The sequence below is a fragment of the Acomys russatus genome, chromosome 19 (genome assembly GCF_903995435.1).
Source record: "Acomys russatus chromosome 19, mAcoRus1.1, whole genome shotgun sequence".
In the NCBI taxonomy this organism is placed as follows: Eukaryota; Metazoa; Chordata; class Mammalia; order Rodentia; family Muridae; genus Acomys; species Acomys russatus.
The window spans coordinates 11,458,467-11,485,141 of record NC_067155.1 but is presented as its reverse complement, the minus strand read 5'-3'; the positions used below and the strand labels follow the sequence as shown (position 1 = coordinate 11,485,141).

At 51.8% G+C, this 26,675-nt stretch overlaps 1 protein-coding gene across 1 annotated transcript in view; it reads right to left on the bottom strand.

The window, feature by feature from the left end:
- Window positions 1-7,960: 7,960 nt before the first annotated feature.
- Window positions 7,961-26,675, bottom strand: part of Slc8a2 (solute carrier family 8 member A2) — a 32,651-nt gene continuing 13,936 nt past the window's right edge. The window contains exons 4-10 of the mRNA XM_051162449.1: window positions 23,233-23,655; window positions 17,597-17,700; window positions 17,440-17,457; window positions 15,069-15,193; window positions 14,611-14,710; window positions 10,236-10,514; window positions 7,961-8,756 (exon numbers count right to left, since the gene is read on the bottom strand). Of these exons, the coding sequence (XP_051018406.1) occupies window positions 8,380-8,756; window positions 10,236-10,514; window positions 14,611-14,710; window positions 15,069-15,193; window positions 17,440-17,457; window positions 17,597-17,700; window positions 23,233-23,655 (1,426 nt within the window). The 3' untranslated portion in view covers window positions 7,961-8,379. The remainder of the gene's footprint in view (window positions 8,757-10,235; window positions 10,515-14,610; window positions 14,711-15,068; window positions 15,194-17,439; window positions 17,458-17,596; window positions 17,701-23,232; window positions 23,656-26,675) is intronic.

The following is a 26,675-nucleotide window of genomic DNA, read 5'->3' as shown; positions in this document are numbered from 1 at the left end:
TGAAACAGTTTTTCTTGGTTTTGTTTGTTTGTTTGTTTGTTTTTGTTTGTTTGTTTGAGGCAAGGTCTCACTATGTAGCCCTGGCTGTCCTGAAAGTTGCTCTGTAGATCAGGCTGGCCTTTGAACTCACAGAGATCCACCTGCCTCTGTTTCCGGGAAGCTGGGATGAAAAGCGTGCAGCATTGGCTAAACAATTTTTAGAGCCTCAGTTCAGTAGCCAGGTTAACCTGTAGGAAAGTGTGTGGGGGCGTTTTTGTTTTGTTTTGGTTTGGTTTGTTTTCACTTTTTTGAGACAGGGTTTCTCTGTGCAGCCTTGGCTGTCCTAGACTCGCTTTGTAGACCAGGCTGGCCTTGAACTCACATCGATCTCCGCCTGCCTCTGCCTCCCAAGTGCTGGGAATAAAGACGCGTGCCATGACGCCCGGCTTGTTTTGTTTCTCAAGACAGGGTTTCTCGGTGCGGCCCTGCCTGTCCTGGAATCACTTTGTAAACCAGGCTGGCCTTGAACTCATATCGGTCCACCTGCCACTGCCTCCCGAGGGAGCATATTTTTTTTTTTTTTTTGATTGATGATTGATGAGGGGCAGATGGCCAACTGTGTGTGGTGCCTCCCCTAGGTAGGTGGTGCTGGGCTGTCTAAGAAAAGCAGATGAGCAGCCTTGCCTGCCGCTGACCCTGATGTCCTGTAGGTCACACAGCACTGCGGTCCACCACCGTCTCTTACACTTTGGGAAAATAATCATCAGGTATATTGAAATTTTGCCTTCTCGATGGTTTGAACACACCAGGCCTGTTCTCAAGGTCACTGCCATTTCTCACAAGCTACTGAAGGAGTAAGAATAAAGGTATTTGATTTGTAATGATGAAAATGGAAAGAAAGAAGCCATGCAGTGGTGGCGCATGCCTTTAATCCCAGCACTTGGGAGGCAGAGGCAGGCGGATCGCTGTGAGTTCGAGGCCAGGCACGATGGGAATCTGGGGTCCAGACACCCTAGCCCACTCCTGGGGCTGTTGGACGTTGTGTTTCAGAACTTTTCCTGGGCAGACTATTTCTTTTCACCCTGGATAGCAGGCGTTGCCATCCCTAGGAAAGGACTCCACCGACATGCAGCTAGCTAAGCCAGTATGTTTTGGGGGTTACCCCAGGGGTGTGGATGAGTCTCAGACAACCGCCTCACCAAACAGCTCACCCCAGAGTTGGTAACGACTCACAAAAACTGCATCCCTGGGGTCCCTTGTGCAACATGCAGACAGCTTTACTTAAGAGTTCCAACTCTCCCCAGCAACTGTTCTAGGGGGAGGAGCCTGCCTTGGGAGCTTTCTGGTTCTTGTGTCTCCTGAGTCCTTCATTTTTTTTTTTTTTTAAATAAGATTTATTTATTTTAATTTTATGAGTCTTTCACCTGTACTTATGTATGCCATGTGCAAACTTTGGTGTCCAGGGAGGTCAGAAGAGGGCACTAGATCCCCAGGAACAGGAATTATACATTGCTGTGAGCCACCATGTTGGTTTTCAAAACAAACCTGAGTCTTCTTCAAGAGCAACAAGTGCTTTTAACCACTGAGCTCTCCCCTGCCCCCTCTCTTTTATTTTTTATTTTTTTAGTTTTTATTGTTAGGTGATGGTGGTGCATACCTTTAATCCCAGCACTCAGGAGACAGAGGTAGATAGATTTCTGTGAGTTTGAGGCCAGCCTGGTCTACAGAGTGAGTTCCAGGACAGCCGGGGCCACACAGAAAAACCCTGTCTCAAGACAACAGCAACAACGACAAATTATTTTATTGTATTGTATTTTAAATTATGTGTGTATGTGTCTGTGTGTGGCTATGTGCATCTGAGTGTAGGTGCCTGTAGAGGCCGGAAGGGGGTGGTAGGCGCCCCAGAGCTGGAATTACAGATGGTGCCAGCCTTCCAACCTAGGTACTGGGAGCCAAACTAGGTTTCTCTGCAAGAGCAATGCATGCTGTTAACTGCTGTACCTGCTCCCCAGCCCCTCATGTGAGTCTCATGAGCTGTCCGGCTTCATCCATTAGCACATGTTTCAATCGCAGGAAACAGCTATATGAGGGATGTCTGGCTTGGCTGAGCTCTGCAGGTGCACGGCAGGAGAGAGGACCGTAGGTGCATTCCATTAAGTCACAGTGAAGATGGTGGCAGGCTGAATAATGGCCCCCCAAATGTCCACTCTTACAGTCCTCAGAACCTGGGAATGTTGCCAAACATGACCCCAGAAGAATCTGTAGTTGTGTCCAATATAAAATTTGGGGGAACAAGGGGAAATTATTAACTACTCAGGTGGGTCATATTGTGATGTTACCAGGGACCCTTTTTCTTTCTTTTCTTTTTCTTTCTTTCTTTCTTTTTTTGTTTTGTTTTGTTTTTTTTTTTGTTTGTTTTGTTTTTCAAGATAGGGTTTTTCTGTGCCTTTTTTTTTCTCTCTCTCTCTCTCTCTTTTTCTTTCTTTCTTTCTTTATATATTTGGTTTTCTGAGACAGGGTTTCTCTGTGTAGCCTTGGCTGTCCTGGACTCACTTTGTAGGCCAGGCTGGCCTTGAACTCACAGTGATCCACCTGCCTCTGCCTCCCGAGTGCTGGGATTAAAGGCATGAGCCACCACGCTGAGACCTTTTCTTTCTTTCTTTTTTAAAATTATTATTATGCATACAGTGTCTGCCTGCACATACACCAGCAGGCCAGAAGGGGGCATCAGATTACATTATAGATGGTTCGGAGCCACCATGTGGTTGCTGGGAATTGAATTGAACTCAGGTCCTCTGGAGAAGCAGACAGTGAGTGCTCTTAACCACTCAGCCATCTCTCCAGCCCCTGGGACTTTTTAATTAAAAGGATGTCACAAGGAGACTGGCTGACACTGACAGAGGCCATGAGGCAGAGAGGGACGGCATCAGAGAAGATGAAAATGGAAGCTTCTGGAAACTTGGAAACAGATTCTCTGGCCAAGTCCCTGGGAGTACAACCCAGCTAACCTCATGGTTTAATCCAGCATCAGCCTCTGAAGAAAGTCTGTGTTTGTTTAAGCTGGGAGGTCTGTGGAGGTCCAACTGTTGAAAGGGTTCCTCCAATCCTAGTCAAGTCTCTACAGACCTGTGTCTCATCCAGAATTGACAGCACATAGCTACTTGTCCTGTGTCCAGCTGCCTTTTGCATACACTCAGAATGCCCTGGGGATTTGGGGGGAGTGTTCTCTCCAGAGAGAGCCTCTAAGACTGTCTTCCTTAGCCTCCAGTGCGGCTGGTTGGCACATGACTCAGATCCCAGTGAGGCCCTAAAGCCCAAATATGCACCTTACAGAAGAAACCCCTGCAGGCATCTGTCTTTATGGATGGTGAGAGGAGGGAACATCAGAGGAAGAAGGGACTTGGCAGCAGTGGCACTGCCTCTCAGCAAAACAAACTGGGGTGTTGAAGATCAGGTGTGTTTTGGGGTGCTAGGAATGAAGCCTTTTGCATACTAGGCAAGTGCTTTGCCTTTTAGCAACACCCCAGCCCCTCACTGGGGGATTCTAGGCAGGGGCTCTACCACTGAGCCACGCCCCCAGCCCCTCACTGGGAGATTCTAGGCAGGGGCTCTACCACTGAGCCACGCCCCTAGCCCCTCACTGGAAGATTCTAGGCAGGGGCTCTACCACTGAGCCACGCCCCCAGCCCCTCCCTGGGGGATTCTGGGCAGGGGCTCTACCACTGAGCCATGCCCCCAGCTCCTCACTGGAAGATTCTAGGCAGAGGCTCTACCACTGAGCCATGCCCCCAGCCCCTCACTGGGAGATTCTAGGCAGGGGCTCTACCACTGAGCCACGCCCCTAGCCCCTCACTGGAAGATTCTAGGCAGGGGCTCTACCACTGAGCCATGCCCCCAGCCCCTACCTGGGGGATTCTGGGCAGGGACTCTACCACTGAGCCACACCCCAGCCCCTCACTGGGGGATTCTAGGCAGGGGCTCTACCACTGAGCCACACCCCAGCCCCTCACTGGGGATTCTAGGCAGGGGCTCTACCACTGAGCCACACCCCCAACCCCTCACTGGAGGATTCTAGGCAGGGCTCTACCACTGAGCCATGCCCCCAGCCCCTCACTGGGGGATTCTAGGCAGGGGCTCTACCACTGAGCCACGCCCCCAGCCCCTCACTGGAGGATTCTAGGCAGGGGCTCTACCACTGAGCCACGCCCCCAGCCCCTCACTGGAGGATTCTAGGCAGGGGCTCTACCACTGAGCCACACTCCCAGCCCCTTGATGGACCTCACTCACCATGTCCCCCTGGCACAGTTTCACTGCACCCATTCAGTCTTGCTAACATGGAGCTGTCCCTGTTCCTCTGCATCCCAGGCCTCATTTTTCCTACCTTTCCTTGCCATGAGGCCTTGGGTAAGCTTCTGCATCTCACTCGGCTTTAGTTTCCTCATCTGTGGAACGGCCACTGTGGGTTTAAAGGAACCATGCGGAGGAGGCATCCTGATACAGGTCCTGGGTTCAGGGCCCTCCACCCCTCGCCACCTCCCACTCCCCTCTCCCCTCTCCAGATTTTCTAAAGTGTGGTCTAGGCACCTTGACTCAGTTTCCCAGCTCCACTCATTCCATATTGGGCCGATTATACGCCACATGCTTTCTACCTGGACTCAGACCTCACCAGGCTGCTCCCAGCAAGGTCAAAGCTCAAATGTTTTCTTTTCTTACAAAAAAGAGAGTCTCACTGTCCTATCAGTGGCGGCACACGCCTTTAATCCCAGCACTCAGGAGGCAGAGACTGGCGGATCTCTGTGAGTTCAAGGCCAGCCTGGTCTATAGAGTGAATGAGTTCCAGGAGAGAGAGAGAGAGAGAGAGAGAGAGAGAGAGAGAGAGAGAGAGAGACAGAGACAGAGACAGAGACAGAGACAGAGACACAGAGAAAGAGACAGAGACACCGAGACACACACACACACATACACGGGGAGAGACAGAGAGAGAGAGAGAGAGACAGGGAGAGAGAGAGAGAGAGAGAGAGAGAAATGAGAGAGAGAGACAGAGAGAGAGATGAGAGACAGAGAGAGACGAGAGAGGAGAGAGAGAAAGAGAGAGAGAGAGAGAGAGAGAGAGAGAGAGAGAGACTATCTCGTGTAGGCCAGGCCCAGGTTGGACAGCATCTCCTACCCTCCCTGCCTCCACGGCCCTAGTGCCGGGATTACAAGCATGCACCACGGGATGGGTTTTTATGTCCCAAATCTTCCTCATGGCAACTTCCCACAGGGCCCTGTCTTCCTCCTGTTTCTTCTGCATCTGTCACACCCTGCGCCCTAGATCTGCCCTCCTGTCCCCTTCGCCCTAGAGAGAGGCACCTGGTTTGACCTCTGGCTTCCTGTTGGGCTCAGCAGGTGGCTGTGGGAGGCAGTGGTGCCCTGAGCGTAAGGTTAGTGTGCCTGCTCTCCACAGTGCTGATCTTGGACGTGGCCTGGAGACTCTGTGTGTCTGTGTCACCTATGCTACACTCAGCAGCTGGCAGGGGTAAGGGAGGTAGAGTGGGGGGGGGCAGGGTGGGGGGATGGGGTGGGGGGTGGCACTGCAGCCTCTGCTCACACCATGTCTAGGAATGGCAGCTCCTCCCTCTGCAGCCAGCCCAGTGGCACTTGCACCTTCCTTGCCCCTAGCCCAGTCACTCCAATGTCCTTCCTCTTAATTCCCCTCCATTTCAATCACTGATACTTTGCAGCCAAAGGCTCTCCCTGTGCCTTCTCACTGGCCTGATGTCCTGATATGCCAGCTCAGCTACCTATTTCCCAGTACCCCAGCCCAGCCTCCTCGCACCTTCACCTGCCTGAGTGCCGGATTTCCAGCCTCTGATGTCACAGGAGGCCATGAGGAATGCCGGCAGAGATAAATCAGGAGCTGGAGAGCCAGCTCATGCGATGGAGAAATGCTGGCTGCTCTTGTGGAGGACCAGGCAGGGTTCATTTTCCAGCATCCAGAGTGTGGCTCACAACTGCCTGTTCCAGGGACTCAAAGCCCCCTTCTGGCCTTGACAGGCACTGCATACACATGATGCACACACATACACTCAGGCACACATACACACAAAATAAAAAATATATAAACCAGTTGACTTCAACTGCTGGCCTGCTCCTCCTAAATCCCTTCCATGGCACCATTTTGCTCTTAAATACTAAGCCTCTTTAGTGTAGTAATTAGCATTTTTTATAATTAGTCCTCTGAGGTTCTCTCTGCTTCCCAACTCACACAGGAAGCACGTCTTCTGTTTATCCTCTGTCCCACTCTGAAAAAGCCACTGCCTCATGGGTCTGCACACCTTAACTTGGCTGTGCTTACTCCCTGGAATCTACCCTCATATACAGACATGAGTGCATGTGTACACACACACACACACACACACACACACACACACACACACACTCCTGTTCCATGCATGATTCTGAAAAAGCAAGCTGTTTTGTTGTTGCTTTTTGTGTTTCGAGACCGGGTTTCTCTGTGATAGCTTTGGCTGTCCTGGACTCCCTTTGTAGACCAGGTTGGCCTCGAACTCACAGAGATCTGCCTGCCTCTGCCTCCCGAGTGCTGGGATTAAAGGCTGAAAGCGACCTTTATTTTAGGAAACTGCATCAACCTCGGCTCCCTCTGGCTCGAGTAGATTAGGATCCTCCTCTTTTGCACAATACCCTATGAAGAGGAAACATTTGTGGCTGGTGAATGGGGTGTGGCCAAGCATAAACTCAGGTCTGGGGAGGGGCGTGGCAATCAGGGCTAGGCTGGGCGGGGGGCGTGGTACTAGAAGCCTATAGCTGATGGGCAGGGGCGTGGCTAGTGGAGGCTCTGGTAGCCTTTGAGTGTGGTTAATGCATTCTGACCTCCTGCCGGCTGGTTACTCTATAGCATAGGCTACCTGGTCTGTTTCTTGTTGCTCAGATGTCGGAGCTGCAATCAACCCTCGCCTCCTGCACCCCAACTTCCCACGGGAGGACTGTTCAGGCAGAATTTCAAAGTTTTATGGCAATTTTTTTTTTACAGAAATCACAGAGAAGGGACAGCGAGTGATGCTGATGAGCCAGGGGTGAGAAAGGCCGTGAACAATGGGTCCGACGCACAACTGGATGAGAAAATGCAAATAATAATAATAGTAACAATAACAACAACAACTACTACTTAGGGAAAGTAGAAGGCTATGAGGGTGTCAGGGTCACCAAGGTCACAGGGAGTGGGCAGCACCCCCCATTTCCCAAGGATGTCTTTTTGGGCAAGAAACATCAACAGTAAGAAAATGCAGGTGGCCTACCAACAGATGTGCGGCCCGCAAAGTTAAAAATGCCCACCCAGACCCCCACCCACCCTCCCCTTCACCCCCGCCCCCCAACAGGCAGAGATGTGGCAGCATTTTGCTGGCTTTGTAGCATTGGTCCTCTGGGACCCTCGGTCTCCTCTTCGAGGGTCCTGCCCAGATTGGCTGGCACTGAGGGCAAAATGAACCTTCTAGAGTATTGTCGTTGAACCTTCTAGAATATTGTCAGGGGAGGTCGGCTGGACTCCCTTTGGTTCTCAGTCTCCTCCACTAAGCCAATTCTCAAGGCTAAGTGAGTCGTGCTGCCCTTTCGAAAAGGGAAAGTCTGTCAACGCCCCTTCCCCCAAGACATGCACCCTCCCGTGTCCCCCCTCCCCCAAAAACACACTATATATATACACACACACACAGGCCCCTCCCTCCAAGGCGCGTGGCTGAGCTCTCAGAGGTAGTGGAGGGCAAGTAGGGCGCTGGAATGTCAGAAGTGGTGGGTTCAAGACGACGTGCCTCGTGCCTCCGCTGGCTCAGCCTGGGGGACAGAAACTCCAAACGCTCCTCCTCCCTCTCCAAGCCTCTGAGTGGAGAAATCAGGGAAAGTGCGCCCCCTAGCCGGACTCTTGTACACATCCACTCTTTCCTTCCCCTGGGCACTGCAGGGAGCTCCCTGAGGGTTGGGGCGGGGTAAGGGGGTGTAAGGGAGGCGGGTGGGTGGTTTCCTGGGATACCACAGCCTCTCTCTTAGGTACCTGGGGAGATGTTCTAAGACCCCGGGTCACAGATAGAGGTTTGTGGGTTGGAGGACAGAAGACAAAATCAGGTCCAGGGAAACAGAGGAGGCGGGGGGTCTGGTGGGTGGGTATCTGGCCAGGGGGTGCCGGTATAACTCACAGAGGATGGACTGGAGGGGTGGCGGCTGAGAAGAGAGGGCGAAGGATGGGATTCCAGGTGGAAAGGGAAGCAGCTTGATCCCAAGAGGGTTGGCAAGGAGGGAGCCTAGGAGAGGAGTCCCAGGAGCCCAGGTTGAGTCTGGACCGGGAGACAGGGGCGGGTCCAAGAGCAAACGCCACCAAGCTCCCACCCTCAGTAAGTGGCTAGGGCCCTAGAAGCCCCGGATGTGGCAGTAAGCCTCGAGGCTGGCGAAGAGAATGTAGAGAAACCAGAGGCCCAGGAAGAGCGCGGTGGTGGCTAGCTTTGGTCCCCGTGGGCCGCCCAGCTCGCCGCCGATGTGTGGCCGGCGCCGGTACAACAGCACAGCGATGCCCACGAAGGCGAAGACGGTGAAGAGTGTGACCGAGAAGGCCAGCGTGCCTGTACGCACCTCGAACGGGCGGCCCTGCACCGCCCAGTACACCGCGGCCACCGACCAGGCCACACCCAGACCCAGGAACACGTTCACCGCGTTGGAGCCGGTCACGTTGCCGATGGATGCGTCGGCACACTGGTCCTGCAGCGCAGCCACCTTGCTGGCGAAAGTGTCTACAGGGTCAAGACATGGGGGTGGGGTGGGGTGAGAGGGGCTGCGTGATGCCCCCACCGGACCCTCGCCTACCCCAGTGGGATCTGTCTACACGCAGTAGGCTCCACAGTCTGTGGATCACGTCTTTGGGACTTTTGTGCATCCAACAGGCCCCACTACCTAAGCTTATGGCCTAAGGCTTGCTTTCTGTGACGCTGGCTTTGTGCTCTCCTATAGGGGGAGGCGCGTCCACTTTTTTACTTTCGAGGGGATTTCTGCTGTCCAGCCCTCTTTTCAACACACCCGCTCTAGAAACAGCCGTGTATCCCCCTCCCCCCGCCACGCGTTCTTCCTGCTGATGAAGGAAATGAGTCTCCCCCCGACCCCCATCTTGTCCCGAAGGTGCTCGCTTTCCCCAGATTTGCTGGCCTTGAGACGGTCATGGCCACAGCCTTCCCACAGGACACAGGGGTCACTGCCCTGTGTTTGTGGCGCGCCCAATCCTTACTGGCGGGTTTCTACTCTCATCCGAGTTAAAAGGCAGAGATTGAGCCAGGGTGGTGTGCACACCTGCAATCCCAGCACTTGGGAAGATGAAGAAAGAGGAGCACCATACGTTGGAATCAGCCTGGGCTACATAGTCAATCCCAGGGCAACTAAGACTACCAACTGAGGCCCCATCTCAAAACAAAACGAACGAAGGTGTGGTAGCGCACGCCTATAATCCAGATACTCGGGGGATGGGCGGCACAGGAGATGGTCAAGGTGGACTCTTAGTCTCCATAGTGAGTTCGAGGCCAGCCTGGGCTACCTGAGACTTGCTACAACAAAAACAAAACAAATAACAATACAATGGGTTGGGGAGAAGGCTCCCTGAGTGTGCATGCACAGGATGAGGATCCGAATTTGGATCCCGGTGCCCATGTTTTTTTGTTTGTTTGTTTTTGTTTTTTGTTTTTTTCGAGACAGAGTTTCTCTGTGTTAGCCTTGGCTGTCCTGGACTCACTTTTGTAGACCAGGCTGGCCTCGAACTCACAGCGATCCGCCTGCCTCTGCTTCCCGAGTGCTGGGATTAAAGGCGTGCGCCACCACTGCCCGGCTCTGGTGCCTATATAAATGGCTGGGTATTGGGCTGGCAAGATGGCTCAGCAGGTAAAGGCACATGGTGGGATAAATAACTCCCTCAAGCTGCTCTCTGATCTATGCACACACGCCTCTGAAAATCGATGCCTGGTTCCCACTAAGATCATCTGGGGAGGGCCTGTCCCTATGAAGCCCCCCCCCCAAACAACCAATGGTTTTTGTGAGGTTTTCCATCAACTCTGAACCCATTCCCAAATCCAGCGGTGGCCTCTCCCTCTTCCTATGGAACCTGAGTCCTGCCATGTTAGCCCTGTGCCCCTTCCCTGATTGCTCTGGGCCAGCACACTACATCCACAGGGCCCCTCCCGGGCACGGTCATCTTTTTCTACAGCCAGAGTCCACTCCCAGGGATTTACCAGGGATGGAGGTTCCCAGGGCTACGAAGACCACGGCGTTGACTGAGTCCTTGAGACCCACGGTGCACCCAAAGTGTGAAGCCAGGTCCCCGATCAGAGCAGTGAGCAGACCAATGACCAGGATGCAGACGCCGAAGCACGCCCAGCCATGGCAGTACTCCGTAGGTGGAACGCAGGCGAACAGAACCTTCCAGAACACCGTCAGGAAGTGCATCACGTAGTCAAAGCAGGATGGCAGTCGCTCCTCCCGAGATCCGTCCTCCTCCTCCTCCTCGTCCCCTGTGGGCACACGACCCAGCTGGGGCACACAGCATGCCTCAGACTTCCTTGCCTACACAACTCCATTGTATTAGGCTTCCAGAAAGTTCCACAGGAACTGCTCTCCCAGCATGCCTTGCAGCTATGAGGATGTTGGTCTGGGATGAATATATTTATTTTCTCAGAATCCCTTGCAGCTAAGAGAGTGTTGGGCCAAGGTAAATGTAATTACCCAGAATTCCTAGTAGCTAAAAGTGTTGGGCTGAGGGAAGCTTATTTGCCTTCTCAGATTTCCCATAATCCCTTGCAGTCAAGGGAGTGTTAGGCACAGGTAAATCCACTTACTTTCCCAGAATCCCTCAAAGCTAGGGAGGCCATATATCCCTTGCTAAAAGTACTTAGTGTCTCAAAAACCCTGACTGCTAGAGATGACCATCATGTCTTGAACTAAAAATAGTCATTTCCTCAAAAGTCCTCACAGCCACTGTCAGCCATCTGTACAGCTAGAAATACTCACTCCTGGGAGTCACTGCAGCGGCCTGGGGCTTTGGCTCAGAGGTAGACCGCCTGCCTAGCACGCGAGAGGCTCTGAGTTCCATCCCGAGCACCACCAACCAAATGCACGCCAAGATTCCACAGTCAGCTAAACACACAGGCTTTCCCAGAGTCTCCAGGAGCAAGACCGAGATAAACACCCAGCTAAAATTAGCCAAGTTCCCAGAATCCCTTGGGGTTAGCAACAGCCAAGTCCTTGGATAAAAATATGCACTCTCCCAGAATCCCCCACTTCTAGCAATGCTAAAATACATACATTCCCATAATCCCTCGAAACAGTGGGCCACTCTCTCCCTCTTTGGCAACAAGACAAAAGGAGAGGTTCTGAAATCCCCTAGCTTCCTCAGTAGAGGAGCCCTGCACGTGTTTCTTTTCTGAGCGTTGTAAAAAGTCCTAACTTATTCCATACTGTGAGCCTGGGCAGCTTTTTAGCACCTAGTCATTTGTGTGATTTGAAAAGCATAGAACCCTCATCCAGAGCTGATAAGCAGGAACCAATGAATGTGAAACAGAGTACCAAATATTATAGCTGGAAGGGTGCTGATAAGGAAGGTGGCCAGTGGCCAGCAGGCAGCAGGCAGCAAGGCGAGGCAAGGCTAAGGCAGTGGTGGAGTCCTGAGGGCACTTGCCAGGACCAAGCACAAATCCCAAAGTTTTCTCTCTAAGAAACACACGGAGGTGGAGGCACCCTGCCCCAGCTGTAGGACTCCAGACACAAGGTCCCACTCAGCCTTTCCTAACTTACTTAACCACTGGTTAGCCAAAGAAATAAATGCTTGAATTTGTACTTATCCAAGCGGCTTTTGTGGTTTCTTGGTTCTGCAAGACCAAACTCTTAGCCTCAACCACAAGTAAAATGAAAATTAGGAATGAAAATGGAAAACGGCAGCAGGCATCCCAACCTTTATGGTTTGGCTGATTTCTATTTTGTTCTTGCTAGGGCTGTGGACTTGACACCAGGAGGATGTAGCAGCCATTCTGCAATGATGAGAGCAGAGGAGGAGCCAGACCCAGGTGTGGTGGGAGGCAGAGACAGGGAGATACCTGTGAGTTTGAGGGCGGCCTAGTCTACATGGAGAGGTCCAAGCCAACCAGAACTACATAATGAGTAGTGAGAGACAGACAGACAGACAGACAGGCAGACAGACCAATAGACAGACCGACAGATGGGCAGACGGACAGATAGACAGACAGATAGATAGGCAGGCAGACAGACAGACAGACAGACCGACCGACAGATGGACAGACAGATAGGCAGGCATGCAGACAGACAGACCAACAGATGGACAGACAGATGGACAGACAGATAGATAGACATATAGGCATACACACAGACAGACAGACCAACAGACCGACAGACAGATGGACAGACAGATAGATAGACATATAGGCATACACACAGACAGACAGACCAACAGACTGACAGACAGATGGACAGACAGATAGATAGACAGATAGGCATACACACACACAGACAGACAGGCAGGCAGACAGACTGACAGATGGACAGACAGATAGGCAGGCATGCAGACAGACCAACAGACAGACAGATGGACAGACAGATAGATAGATAGGTATGCAGACAGACAGACAGGCAGGCAGACACAGACTGACAGATGAACAGACAGATGGACAGATAGATAGGTAGGCATGCAGACAGACAGACAGACAGACGAAATGAGACAGTTTTCTGTGAGCATCAGCTATTTGTGATTGGGTTTTCTGCTGAACGCACCGTACCTGAGACAGCTGAGGCCAGTGTAGACAGTGCAACAAACTGCCTCACTGTAAGGCTTCTCCTTGCTCTGATCCAAACGCCACTATGTCTCACTACTGCCCTCAAAGCCAGGCTCTACGTGCTTCCTAGCCTCGCGGCCAAACCCTTCCTTAAACTGCAAGTCAATCACCATCCCCAAACACTTAGACTTCCACCCTGGCTACTCTAAGCCAGGACAGGCACGCTTCTCCTCCTCCTGCTCTTCCTCCTTGTGGCACACAGCTGTCCCCAGTTGAGGCCCTATCATGGCGTCCCTTTCCAGGAAGCCTTCCCTGGCCTCCAGGCTGGGTCAAAAGCTCCATGGGAGCTCTTGGGATCTCTCCTCCTACCTCTGTCACACACACCCACACCCACACCACCAGGTTGTCACTGTTTTGTGACAGGTCTGTCTTCTCCACTGTGCTGTTAATTCCACAGGGACAGGGACAGTGCTGCTTCATCCATTTCTCCATCTTGTCTCCCACACAAACAGTATATCCTCCAGATACATTAAAAATTGTGGCTTCAAGCCAGGCATGGTGGTGCACGCCTTTAATCCCAGCACTCAGGAGGCAGAGGCAGGTGGATCTCTGTGATTCAAGGCCAGCCTTGTCTATAAAATGAGTCCAGGTCAGTCAGGGCTATTACACATAGAAACCCTGTCTTGAACAAACAAACAAACAAAACAACAACAACAAAATTGTGGCTTCAGCTGGAGGTAGCGCACAACTGTAATCCCAGCACTCGGGAGGCATAGGCAGGTGGATCTCTGTGAGTTCAAGGCCAGCCTGGTCTACAGAGTGAGTCCAGGACAACCAAGGCTACACAGAGCGACTCTGTCTCAAAATAAATAAATAAATAAATGAGGCTTCAGAGGGGTGTGACAGCTACACGGGTATCTTTAGGTTGGCCTCATATCTCCACAGCCCTAATTTTGAACTGCATTCAATAGTTTTTGTGTTTTTTAAAATTACATTTATTTATTTGGCTTTTGTGTGCGTGGAGCTTAAAGGAAAAATAGCAGGAGCCAGTTCTCTCCTCCTACCGCATGAGTCACAGGAAACGAAGTAACTATCAGGCTTGGCAGGAGTTGCCTTTAGCTGCTTAACCATCTCTGTCTGACATTGTCTTTAACCAGAATTCCTTGACTATTAATCTCTCCAGTTAAGGTCTCCCAGAAGAAAACTTGATATTATTTATTGCATCTCCAGATCCCATTATAAACTCCTTGAGAGACTTTGGGCCACCCCTTCCTCTCTCTGAGCCTCAGTTTCCCCATCTGTGTCGCGAGGGGCCTGCGTGTGAATTTCCAAGATCGAAATCTGTGGATTCAGTCACCGTATGCCTCTGGCCACACGGGGGCGCTGCAGGTCCGTGGGAGAACTAAGAGGGGTGAGGACCACAGCAGGTGGGCGAGAGCCAGGTGCCCTGGTGACTGTCTCCATGGCAACAGAGGCGCCCAAGGCTGTCTGGGGCGGGGGAGGGCCGCTGCCATTTCACCTATCTTCTAAGTTCCTGATGCTACGAGGGTAAAGGCCAAGCTGGTCCCTCACCTACCTCTGGTGGAAGTCAAAGCTGAGTCTCCCAGCAGCTGGGACCACTGCACAGTGTCAACTTTCTCCTTTCTATTTTTTTCTGCCTTTTCCCTCTCTGGCTCTCCGTGGTTCGAGGGGATGCTCACATTCTGCCTATCAGCAGCTCCCTATCTGTCTTCTTCCCTTATCTCCCCACTCCCTGCCCCAAGTACATTTGTGTCCCCGCCTCTCCATCACCTCTCTTTGCTCTCACCTGGTCCCCTTAACTTACCTGCGCTCACGGTAACTGCCTCTAAAAACTGTTCCCTCCATGAATGAGTCCCAATCACCAAGGCGAGGTTCGTTTTCTTTATGAGTTTATCCACCGTGTTCTGGGGAAGAGAGGAACGGCTGCCCACCAGTGGCCCCGGGTTGATGTGATAGGGGGCGTTTTGGGGGCTGGAAATCAAACCCACATTCAAGGAGTCTCTTCATCCAGTCCAGGAAGATAGTTATGAGAATTCCACAGTGCTAAAGCTGGGACTGGAGACCACCCCAGGGCGCTCTTGTGGTCCTCAACTTTGAGATTTGTATGCTTTTCCTTTCCTAGGATTCCCTCTCCACTCCCCCATCCCCTCTCCCCCCTCTCCCCCGTGCACACACACGCACACACACACACACACACACCACCACCACCACCAAGCATAGCTCAGAACAGAATTCAGGAAAGGGAAGGCCCAGGAAAGTCACCTTAAAGTCATAAGACTCCTCAATGATGACCTCGAGGCGACAGTTCTCTCCAAGAACTGGCTTGCCCATCTCTGCTATCCTCCGGGCCTCTTCCTCCTCTGCAGTCAGCGTCCTGTCTGCTTCCCCTGCAGCATGAGGGACGGACGTCAGATGCCCAGGAGGCATGCCTAACAGGGCCAGCAACACTCTCTAGTCTGTCTGGGACACTGGTGAACTTGCCCAGCTCTCTCTCTGAACACCTGCCCGCCTAGCCCACCAAATTTGTACCTGTCGATGGGTTCAGTGATAGTATCTACCTCATAGGGTCCCAAGTGCCACTCTAACGTCACACTCTAGTCCTGCACCCTGCTCCCATACCTAGGCCTCATTCCCAGTTCTACTCCTGGACAACACTGCTGGCAACAAACTTGGCCATGTGGCAGCGACAGCTACCAGTTCACCCAAATTGCAAATCAAAGAGATGGACTACACTTCCCATCATTCATTGCAGCTGGACACAGCTGAGTGACTGAATTAATAGCAACAGAATGGGGGAGGGAGTGATGGAGTGATGAGCCTCCATGATCTCCCCTGTGGTCCTGGGAATCTTCTTGCCCAGTTGCCTGCAGGCAACTCAAACAGCTCAAAAGTAAGTGGAGGCACAGTGTGGAAAGGCCACACTGGAAAAGAAAACCACCTGCCACAAAAGAAGACTCAGAAACTTTGACTAAGTAACAGATAAAGTACTGTAGCAAGCATTTGCTACTTTTTCCCCCCAGAGAGGGAGGGTTTCTCTGTGTAGTCCTGCTGTCTTGGACTGGCTTTGTAGACCAGACTGGACTCAAACTCACAGCCATCAGCCTGCCTCTGTCTCCTGAATGCTGGGATTAAAAGCATGTGCCACCAAGCCCAGGCACATTTGTTACTTCTCGCCCCCCCCGCCACCCCCCCCCCCCCAGTGACAGGGTTTCTCTGTGTAGTCCTGGCTGTCTTAGACTGGCTTTGTAGACCAGACTGGACTCAAATTCACAGCCATCAGCCTGCCTTGGCCTCCCGAGTGCTGGGATTAAAGGCATGTGCCATCAGGCCACCATGCCTGGCGCATTTGCTACTTTTTGTAGCAAACAGGCCTATTTGTTACATTAGCTTACTGGGTCTCTCAGGATGACTTAGAGCCTGTAGCTTGGATACAGTGACCGTTTAAAAGCAAGATCTGCACTGTAGCATACAATTAGGATTAGCCTGAGACAAATATCAATTCTGACAACTTGGCTATGGTTCCTTTTTTTTTTTTTTTTTTTTTCTTTTCTATCTCTCCTTTTTCTTGATGGTATGGCTATTTTGAGACAGGGTCTCTATGTATCCCTGGCTGTCCTCAGACTCACTCTTTAGAGCAGGCTGGCTTCCAAATCACAGAGATCTCCTTGCTTCTGCCTCCCTCCCAAGTGCTGGGACTAAAGACATGGGCTAACAAGTCTGTCTGGTTTTGTTTTCTGACATCCCAGTCTAGACTCAAACTCTCTGTGTGGCTGAGGATGACCTTAAGGTTCTGATTCTAGTGCTTTCTCTCTCAAGTGCAGGAGCTGCCGACCTGTGATGCTATAGCACAGGGTGTGGGACCAAGGGCTTTGTGGATGCTGGAAGGCACGCTACAGACTGAGCTTTCCGCAGCTTTCCCTGACCTTACCTCTAACCCAAATTCCTCAGATTCCGAGTTCAGCTTTTCAATTTGTTTGTTTGTTTTGGCTTTGTTGTTTTATTTTTCAAGACAGGGTTTCTCTTGTCTAGCCTTGGCTGTCCTGGATTCCCTTCGTAGACCAGGCTGGCCTCGAACTCACAGCAATCCACCTGCCTCTGCCTCCCGAGTGCTGGGATTAAAGGTGTGCGCCACCGCACCCGGCCAGCTTTAACTTTCGTGTGTGTGTGTGTGTGTGTGCACATGTGTGCATATGCCTGAGGAGGCCAGACAGGGGTGTCAGGTACCCTGGCACTGGAGTTACAGGTGGTTGTAAACAACCCGGAATAGATGCTGGGACTGAATTTTGAGTCTTCTCAAAGAGCAGCCAGTGCTTTTAACAGCTGAACCATCATCTCTCCAGCTCCCACCCTGTTTAAGCATAAACACCGACTCCAGTTCTAACCTAATCCCATCTCAATCCCTGACAACAACCTCCAGGCCACAAACTCAGATCTGAGTTTTGTAACTCAGGCTTCTCTCCCCAACTTTGATTATACTTGTCACCCTGAACGCCACAACTCCCACCCCAGTCCCAGCTGGCTCCAATCTTCGCCCAACCCCAAATCCGCCTCTCACCTCCAACCTGCCCCCCAAACCCACCCCTGTGTCTCCAGTGGCTCCTCCCCTCCACACCCAGAGGTCCCTTTCACTCACCTTGGTTGAGTAGCAGAGCTGGGGAGAGACAGAGACAAGGGGACACAATGAGAGAGTCACTTCTCCTCAAAGCTCAGGCTTGCGTGTCCCCCCAGAGGGGCGGTCCCCAACCCTGGACCCCCCTGCTTCTCCCATAGCCCATCTCTTCACCCCTCACCTGAGATGCCCCGCTTAAGCCACTGGGGCTGGCCCAGCTCAATGAAGAAGTTGTCTTTCTTTTCGTACTCCTCGTCATCCACTATCTTGACCTGAAGGGTCTTCCTGGGGAGAAGCACAGGCAGAAAGGAAGCATCAAGCACCGCCCCCTCCCAACACAGCCACCTTAGGATGATGCTATTGGCTGCTGGTGGAGTTCAAGCGGGCACTCCTTTGCCAGGAAGGGGCTACCAAAATGCAAACCCACCCAGGACAGAATCATGATTTGTCTCTGTTGCTTGGAAAAAAACAAAAATCCTAATCTCAAAGACTCAAATAAAATGTGAGAATGAGGGCTGGGGAGATGGCTCAGAGGTTAAGAGCACTGTCTGCTCTTCCAGAGGTCCTGAGTTCAATTCCCAGCAACCACATGGTGGCTCACAACCATCTATAATGTGATCTGATGCAGACTGTATACATAATAAGTAAATCTTAAAAAAAAAAAAAAAAAAAAAAAAAAAAAAAAAAAAAAAAGAAGCGTGGCAGGGTGGCATGTCAGTGGGGATGGAGACAGGCTGGCCAGCCTAGCCAAGTTGATGAACTCCAGACCAAAGGGATCTGTTTCAAAAGAAGTGGACAGTGTCTCTGATGAGGACATGTGAGATTGTCCTCTGCCCTCCACATACATGAACACTCCCTACATGTGCATACACACATTTGCAGATTAAAAAAAAAGAGAGAGCTGGGTTTGTAATCCCAACTGTTTGAGAGGCTGAGGCAGGGGCATTACCATGGGATCAAGTCCAGCCTGAACTATAGAGAGAAAGGAAGGAAGGGTTGAGGGGGGGTCTTGTGCACTGTGTATTCAGATGCTGATTTATGTGCCCAGAGATCTAGCTGCAGTCAGATGTGGTCGTTGTCACTTCTGTGAAGAACCTCCTGTCTCAATGTTGTATAAGAACTGCTCTCCAAGCTGGGCGGTGGTGGCACACACCTTTAATTCCAGCACTTGGGAGGTAGAGGCAAAGGCAGAGGCAAAGGCAAAGGCAGGTGAGTTCAAGGCCAGCCTGGTCTACAAAGCGAGACCAGGACAGCCAAAGCTACACAGAGAAACCCTGTCTCAAAACAAAACAAAACAAAAACAAAAAAAAAGAATCTTTCCAGCATCTCTGATTGGTTAATAAAGACCTGATCAGCCTATAACTGGACAGAGAGGACATGAGGCATGACTTCCAATTCCAGTCAGGGGGTCTCAGGTAGGGACCAGAGAAGAAGAAGAAGAGAGAGGGAGGAGGAGGAGGTCGCCATGAGGACAGACAGATGGAGTAGAAGCAGCCTAGGCAAGACCAAGATGGCAAGCAACACAGGACACATGGCTGGGAAGCCGCCAGACTAGTATAGGCGGGTTTGAATAGATCAATATCTGCCCAGCTGTGGTGCTTTGAAACTTATTAATAAATCTAATAGGTCCCCATGCCATTTTCTTGGAGCTGGAACGGGTAATAGAAAATCTGACTTATACTTTATTTTGCAAGGAAGGAAGGAAACAAACAACTAACTAAATTCGTCAGTACAAAATACCCACAGCTCTCCACCCTCCATCCTGACCACATTTGGAAGATCAGCCTAATGTGCCCAGTTCCCCCCCAGCATCTCTGTTGCCATGGTAACCAGGGTGAGGCAGGGAATAGCCCAACGTTACCTGTCCCCTTAAGGCACTGAACCCACACACCTCCTACCCTTCCTTGCAATCTCCAAGCCCCACAGCAAGGAATGCTCACAGATTGGGTGCCAGCAACTCTTGGCTAGAGGAACAGTGTACGTAGCCAGCCCCATAAGGCCTGGCCCCAGATCCCAGCCACACAAACACCCCACCCACGCAGTCACCAATAGAGGAAGCTCTACCAGTCACCCGCCCACATACACAGCCATCCGCCCAGCCATCCCCCTGCAGCGCATGATCTCAGGGAACAGATGCCTCTTCGTTTGAGAGACACCCCCAACACAGCCTGAGACAGACACTGTCACCCTGTGGGACCCTTCTGAAGCGCCTCCATGTACCTTGCTCTTTTGTTATTTAATTAATTTTTGTTTCTGTGAGACAGTATGTTACTATGTAGCCCAGGCTGGCCTGGAGCTTACCAGGGAGCCCATACTGCCTTGAAGTTCCCTACCCTCCTGCCTCTGCCTCCAAAATCTGGGGTGGTAGGTATATGCCATCACTTCAGGCTTAGATTCCTCTTTTTATGCCACTGTGTACCTTCCCCTCAGTGTTGCTCTCAATCCATCATCACCATCTTGCCTTTCTCTGCATTTCCCTGCCTCTGCCGTGTTCCTCTCTCGGCTCTTCTTTATCTGTTTTTATTTTCCTCTTTATCTCTCAGGGGCTCCCAAATGAAATAAAGTTAACACAATCAGGCAGAAGACTTCTAATCAGGCAATAATTCAATCAACACATCTTAGCGGACAAATTTACACAGCACACAGAGGCACTGTCATGTAGGGACAGACACCCACCTCCACTCTTTGGGCTTGAGAATTATTCATTTGAGACAGGAGCTCACGTTTCCCAGGTTGGCCTTAAACTCTATGTGACAGGCTGGCAAGATGGCCCAGCAAGTCAAGGCACTTGTTTGTTGACCTAAATTTGACCTAGAGAGACCATGTAAAAGGTTGAAGGATAGAAGGGGTTCCCCAAAGCTGTTCTAGAGTCTCCACATGTGGGCTGCAGTGCACACACATCATGCTCACACCGATAAATAAGTGAAAACTCAAACTTGATATATAAGAAATGATGAACTTGGAACACCTGACCTTCCTACCTTCACTTCCCGAGGGCTGCGATTAAAGACGTGGGCTACCGTATCCCACTGATGTGGTGGCACCTGGAATGGACCCCAGGGGTTCAGGCATGCTAAACACTCAACTAACTACAGGCATGCGAGACCATGGCCAGTTGGGTATCAAAACATTGTGCTGAGGCAACCAGGGCTTCCTCGGGAGTGGGCTGGGCGCTGTCCGCGGTGCTGAAACGCCGCATCTTTGGGAGAGAGGGTTGGCATGAGGAAGTCTCCCAAGACACACTAGGCTCCTCAAATTCACAGACAAGACACAGTGACACACTGACATGGTGGCACACACTTCATCGTGCACTCTCCCAGACACCCCACAAACCGCTACCACACAGTAGCGGATGCTTGGTGTCAATCAGCACTCTGACAGGCAGCCCAGGAGAATTCCAACTGACAGGGCAGCAAAAAAGTCAGATAGACACTGAGGGGCAGGGGGAGGGAAAGAAAACTGTCCTGGAAACAGTCTTCCTCCCCAGCCTATTCTCCTGTGGTTCCTGGAAACTCCATTCCATCCCTCACCGCCCCCCTCAAGACTCCAGTCTCTCTACCTTCTGGTCTCCCTTGTTTTTCGATGACCCCGGTTCTCTGGGTCTGAGTCTTTTCCTAGTCTGCCCCCTTTCTCTCCCCTGCTTCCTTCTTGCGTCTCTCTGTTCTGTCTCTGGCTATCTCAGTTAAGTCTCTGACTCCTCCAGTCTCTGTGTTGATCCTGCCCAGGCCTCCACTCCAGCCTGGTTGCTTCAAAGTGCCTCTAATTAGCGCTTGCCCGTCAGAGGAAGGATGTGTTTCCCTAAACGCTAATTAGCCTCCTGTTCTCCTGTCTCCTGAAGCCACAGCTGGAAAGCTTGGGCGGAGGCGGGAGGTGGGGGAGGACAGAGGGTGTCCCAGGCCGGGGAAGCCGTCTTGTGGGAGGAGAGGCCCATGGGATTGCAGCAGCAAGGAGGAAGGAAGTTAGACGATTAGAAGGACCAGAACCATAAAAAGACAACCGTAACATTCTCTCGGCCTCTTGAGTTTGGGAGATGAGGATAGAGATCCAAGCAGCTCCCACCTCCCCATCCCAACGAGAGAAATGGAGAGAGCTGTGAAGGGCCTATGACTAAAGCATAGCTCTAAGGCAGAAAGCGAGAGACTGAGGGCAGAGCCCAGGATCTCAGAGAGGAATAGCCTGGGAGGTCAGAGATGTAGGGGTGGAAAGCCATCACCGGTTGGCTGAAGGCGAGGCGGAGGCCCCAAGGCTGAAGGGAGCGCGTGGGTGGCAAAAGGAGGGAGCCAGCCGCTGCGGGGGTGGCGAGTGCGGAGGAGCGGTGCTGGCTGCGCCAGGCAGGCGCGGGGGAGGTGAGCTATGGGCCTCCGGGGACTCTGAGGCAGTGCCAGGGAGCGGAGTTTGCAATGCCCTGTCCGTCTGTGCATCTACAGAGTCTACACGTGCGTCCAGGTACCTCCCAGTCTTCAGGACCCCGTACCCCAGGACTCCCGAATCTTGTTTCTTCTTACCAGCTAGCTCCCTCGTTTTTTCCTGGCCCTCTCAAGACACACCTCTCAAACTTCTCCCACACCTAAGGCCCCACCCACCACTCGAACACGCCCCTCTACTCAGCCAAGCTTCTTTTCTCAGGGTTGGTTCGACCGGCCACGCCCACCACAAACACGCCCCTTTCCAAAGCCCCTCCTCCCCCTGAGACAGTCTCCTTGCTTCCACATCTCAACTGACTCTTGCAATCAAGGTCCACCCAGACCCCGCCATTCTCAGGCTCCTCTCCCTTCTTCCTAGTCAAGTTCCATTTTCCAGCTTGGCTCCATTCAAGTCCTTCTCCTTCCTAAAGCCCCACTGGGTCTCCTCAACCCTGTCTCCTCCCATCCGTAGACTGGCCATGATCCTCTCTCAAGCTGTACCTTTTGGCCGGTTCAAACTTTATCTCTGCACGGCCCCTCCCACTGTCAAGATCCTATCCTGTCTCTTCAGACTTGACCTAGGCTCTCTTCAGACCTGAGTTCCGGCTCCACTCCTTGCTTGACCCATTCGGGTTCCTTTTCTCTGCATGCCCCATCCACGCAAGAATTCCAAAGGCTCCAAGCCTGTCTCCACAGCCCCTCACGACCTCCCAGGTAGGTCCATTTCACAGGACCTGCCTACTCTGGTGCCACACCCAGCCACAGTCCCGTTCTATCCTTCAACCAGGGCCATTTTCAGGCCCCGCCCATCTTAGTCCCGCCCCCTCCTCCAGCCAAGGACCCCACTTTCCCACACTCTGCTCACGTTAGCCCTGCCCCATCCACAGTCAATCATTCTTCAGACTCCGCCCACTCTCAGCCAAGGCTGGTCCTCAGCACCCCCACACCTTGGCCCCACTCCTACTCCTGTCAGGGCTGTTCTGTTCGTTTTGTCTTTGTTTTTTGGAGTTTTGTTTGTTTGTTTTTGTTTTGTTTGTTTTTTGTTTTTCGAGACAGGGCTTCTCTGTGTAGCCTTGACTACCCTGGACTCACTTTGTAGACCAGGCTGGCTTTGAACTCACAGCGATCCTCCTGCCTCTGCCTCCCGAGTGCTGGAATTAAAGGCGTGCGCCACCGCCGCCGCCGCCGGGCCAGGGTTTCTCTTTGTAACGCTGATTGTTACACCAGGCTCACGGAGATCCGCCTGCCTCTGCCTCCTGCGTGCTGGGATTAAAGGCCAGCACCACTACCGCCCTGTTTAGGGCTGTTCTTCAGGTCAGGTTTACCCTAGGCCCACCCCACTCGCAGCCAGGGCTGTTCCTCAAGCCCGCCCCGGCCCTCCCTCAGGCTCCTCCTCTCTCCCACCCGCGCTCACATGGTCTCGTCATCGCCGAACTCCAGCTCTCCACAAGCGTCCTCATAGTGTACACCGCCGCCACGGGCCGTGCCGTCCACTGTGCGGTAGGGGAGGCGTACAGTGCCACGCGCGCCTGAGCTGCGCACTACACGCACATCCACCGTGCCCATGCACTCGCTCACGTGCAGCAGGCGGTCCTGGAAGGAGAAGATGCCCGCGTGGTCGTCGTCCAGGATGGTGACGGTGGCCAGCAGCGGCGCCACCAGCCGCCCCTTGGGCCGCCCGCCTCCGTCGGGCTCAAACATGCCCTGCGCGTCGCCCACGCGCAGGTTCAGCAGCCGCACGAAGAAGTGCTCGTCCTCCTCGAAGATGTCGTCGTCGATGATGCCGATGCGCAGCTCCTTCTGCGTCTCTCCGGGCTTGAACACCAGTGTGCCTTCGCTGCGAACGAGAACCAGAGGGTGCCATCCCTGTTATGTGCACATGCGCATGCGATCTCCTGGGGCTGGAAGTACACGCTTGTATGCCTCCCTGCATAGGTACTGAGACTCAAATCCCCGACTTTTTCGAAGAACAGCCAGTGTTCTTCTTCTTCTTCTTTTTTTTTTTTTTTTTTTTTTTTTACTTTTTAAAAATTTTTTTTATTAATTTATTCATATTACATCTCAATTGTTAGCCCATTCCTTGTATCCTCCCATTCCTCCCTCCCTCCCGCTGCCCCCCTACTCCCCTCCCCCATGTCTGTGACTGAGGGGGACCTCCTCCCCCTATATATGATCATAGGGTATCGAGTCTCTTCTTGGTGATCTGTTATCCTTCTTCTGAGTGCCACCGGGCCTCCCCATCAAGGGGACGTGGTCAGAAATGGGGCCCCAGAGTTTGTATGAAAGTCAGACCTCACTCACCACTCAACGGTGGAGAATGTCCTGTCCATCGGCTATGTCTGGGTAGGGGTTCGAAGATTACTGCCTATATTTTCCTTGGCTGGTGCCATAGTTTGAGCAGGACCCCAGGACCCAGATCCACCATCATAATGTTCTTGTAGGTTTCCTGGACCTCTAGATCCTTCTATTTCCCCATTCTCCCTTGCTTCTCTCACCTAAAGTCCCGAAAGGATGTCCTCCCCTCTGATCCACTTTCCTGGTAAGTAAAGTCGTTCATGGGACATGCCCCTTGGGCTACAGCCAGTGTTCTTAACCTCTGAGCAATCTCTCCAGCCCCGAGGATGAGCTTTAGTGTCCTTCTCAGCCCTTAGGTCCCCTTAGTATCTGCTGAAGCGGGAGTGTGGGTGCAAAGCCCGTTGGCTTCCAGATTCTGTATTTGTAACTGGTTCTAGCGGCTGTGGGTGGTGCTGGGACCAAAAGTTGAATAGCTAGGATTTAGGGCCTTTGAAATAGACCTTGACGTTTCTCTGATTAAAATAATCAATCATTCAATCGTTCATTCAATCAAGGTTGGACAAGATGATTCAGTAAGTAAAGGTGATGGCTACTAATCTTGGTGGCCTGAGTTTGATTCCTAAATCAGTCCCTAAAAGCACTGGCTGCTGTTCCAAAGGTCCTGAGCTTGATTCCCGACACACACACACACACACACACACACACACACACACACACACACACGGTGGCTCATAATCATTTATAAGGCTAGTACTAGGGGACCCCGATGCCCTCTTCTGGCTTATGTGGGTGTCAAGCACACAGTGGTGTGCACACATATGTGCAGGTAAGTCACTCAAACACATAAATTAAAGCAAAAATAACTTTTAAAATGTAACCGAAAAAATTATATTCTGGATCGCGAAAATCTCTTGCCTTTTACTAAAAATTAAAGAAAAATAAAACAAAAAGCCCAAAAAAGCTGAGCTTGGTGGTGCAGCCACACCCTAGGCCCTCACTGGGAGAGTCTGCACAGGTGTTCTATGGGTATACGACATCCTAGGCAGACTCAGATGTTAGTGAGTCCTGAACCCTGCAGAAGATGGGTTCAGTACCTCCTTGGATAGGGGTCTGGGCTGGAAAGTGGTAGCCACCACTACTGTGATCAGCTTTATATAAAGGTTCCTCAGGAAAATCCCAGTTTAGCGAGGACACAGCAAACCCAGGGTCCTGTAGAACTAAGAGAAGAATGAAGGGACAGGGCTCCCTGTTACTGTAGCACTTGCCTTGCTAGACACTGTCCCTGGGGGCTCCTAGCCAACCGGCTGTGAGCCCCGCTCAACCACAGAGCCTGCTGAGTGACCACCAACCTGAGTGTCTCAGATGTACAATGGAGCTCATAACAGTGGCTACCTCATTGCCTGAGAAGGGGACTGAGTTCGTACAGAAGCACTCAATGACATTTAGCTGGATGTGGTGGCTCACAGCTGTCATCTTAGCCCTTGGGAGGCAGAAGAGATCACCAATTTGGGCTGGAGAGATGGCTCAGAGGTTAAGAGCACTGACTGCTCTTCCAAAGGTCATGAGTTCAATTCCCAGCAACCACATGGTGGCTCACAACCATCTATAACAAGATCTGGTGCAGAATGCTGTATACATAATAAATAAATAAATAAATCTTAAAAAAAAAAAAGAGATTAAAAAAAAAAAGAGAGATCACCAATTTGAGGCTTGCCTGGGTTATATAGGCAGAACAGCCTCAAGCGAAATAAACCAAACTATCTAGTGACATTTGCATATTAATGTTAGAATCATAGGATTCTATAAGCTGGGGTTGGGGCTCAGTTGGCAGAGTGCCTGCCTAGCAGCCATAATGTCCCGAGTTTTGTCCCAACGCTGCATAAACCAGGTGTGGCGGCGGCATGCCTGTGAACCAGCACTCAAAGAGAGGATAAGAACTCCAAGAGCACCCTACACTATTTAGAATGTTCCAGACCAGCCTGGAGCAACTGATGGTTTTCATCTAAAAACAAACCTCTCAGAATCCTAAAATAAGATATTTGAAACCCCAACTTAAGGGAGAGCATAACTTGGAAATAGCTGCATCTTTATAAATCAAACTGGACCCTAGCAGGAAACACAGAGCAGGCATCATGCACCTGTGAAATGCACCGAGGATGCAGCTTCCCTTCTCTGGCTTCCTGCAGGAACTGCACACAACTCGGTCTCTTTTTGAGGAAATACACAAGGCAAACTCAAAGGGCAGATGGTTCTAGAACCTGGCTTAGCTTCAAATGTACTGGGGAGGAAGCTAAGGAGCCAGCTCAGTGGCAAAAGTGCTTGCCGCACCAGCATGAGCCCCAGAGTTCAGGTCCCCAGGAGCCCCTATAAATGCCAAGCAGACATGGTGGCTCAGGTGTTATTCCAGTTCAGAAGGTAGAGACTGCCTCCTTGGAGCACGCTGCCTAGGAAGACTAGCTGCATCCTTGGAGCACGCTGCCTAGGAAGACTAGCTGCATCCTTGGAGCACGCTGGCTAGGAAGACTAGCTGCATCCTTGGAGCACGCTGCCTAGGAAGACTAG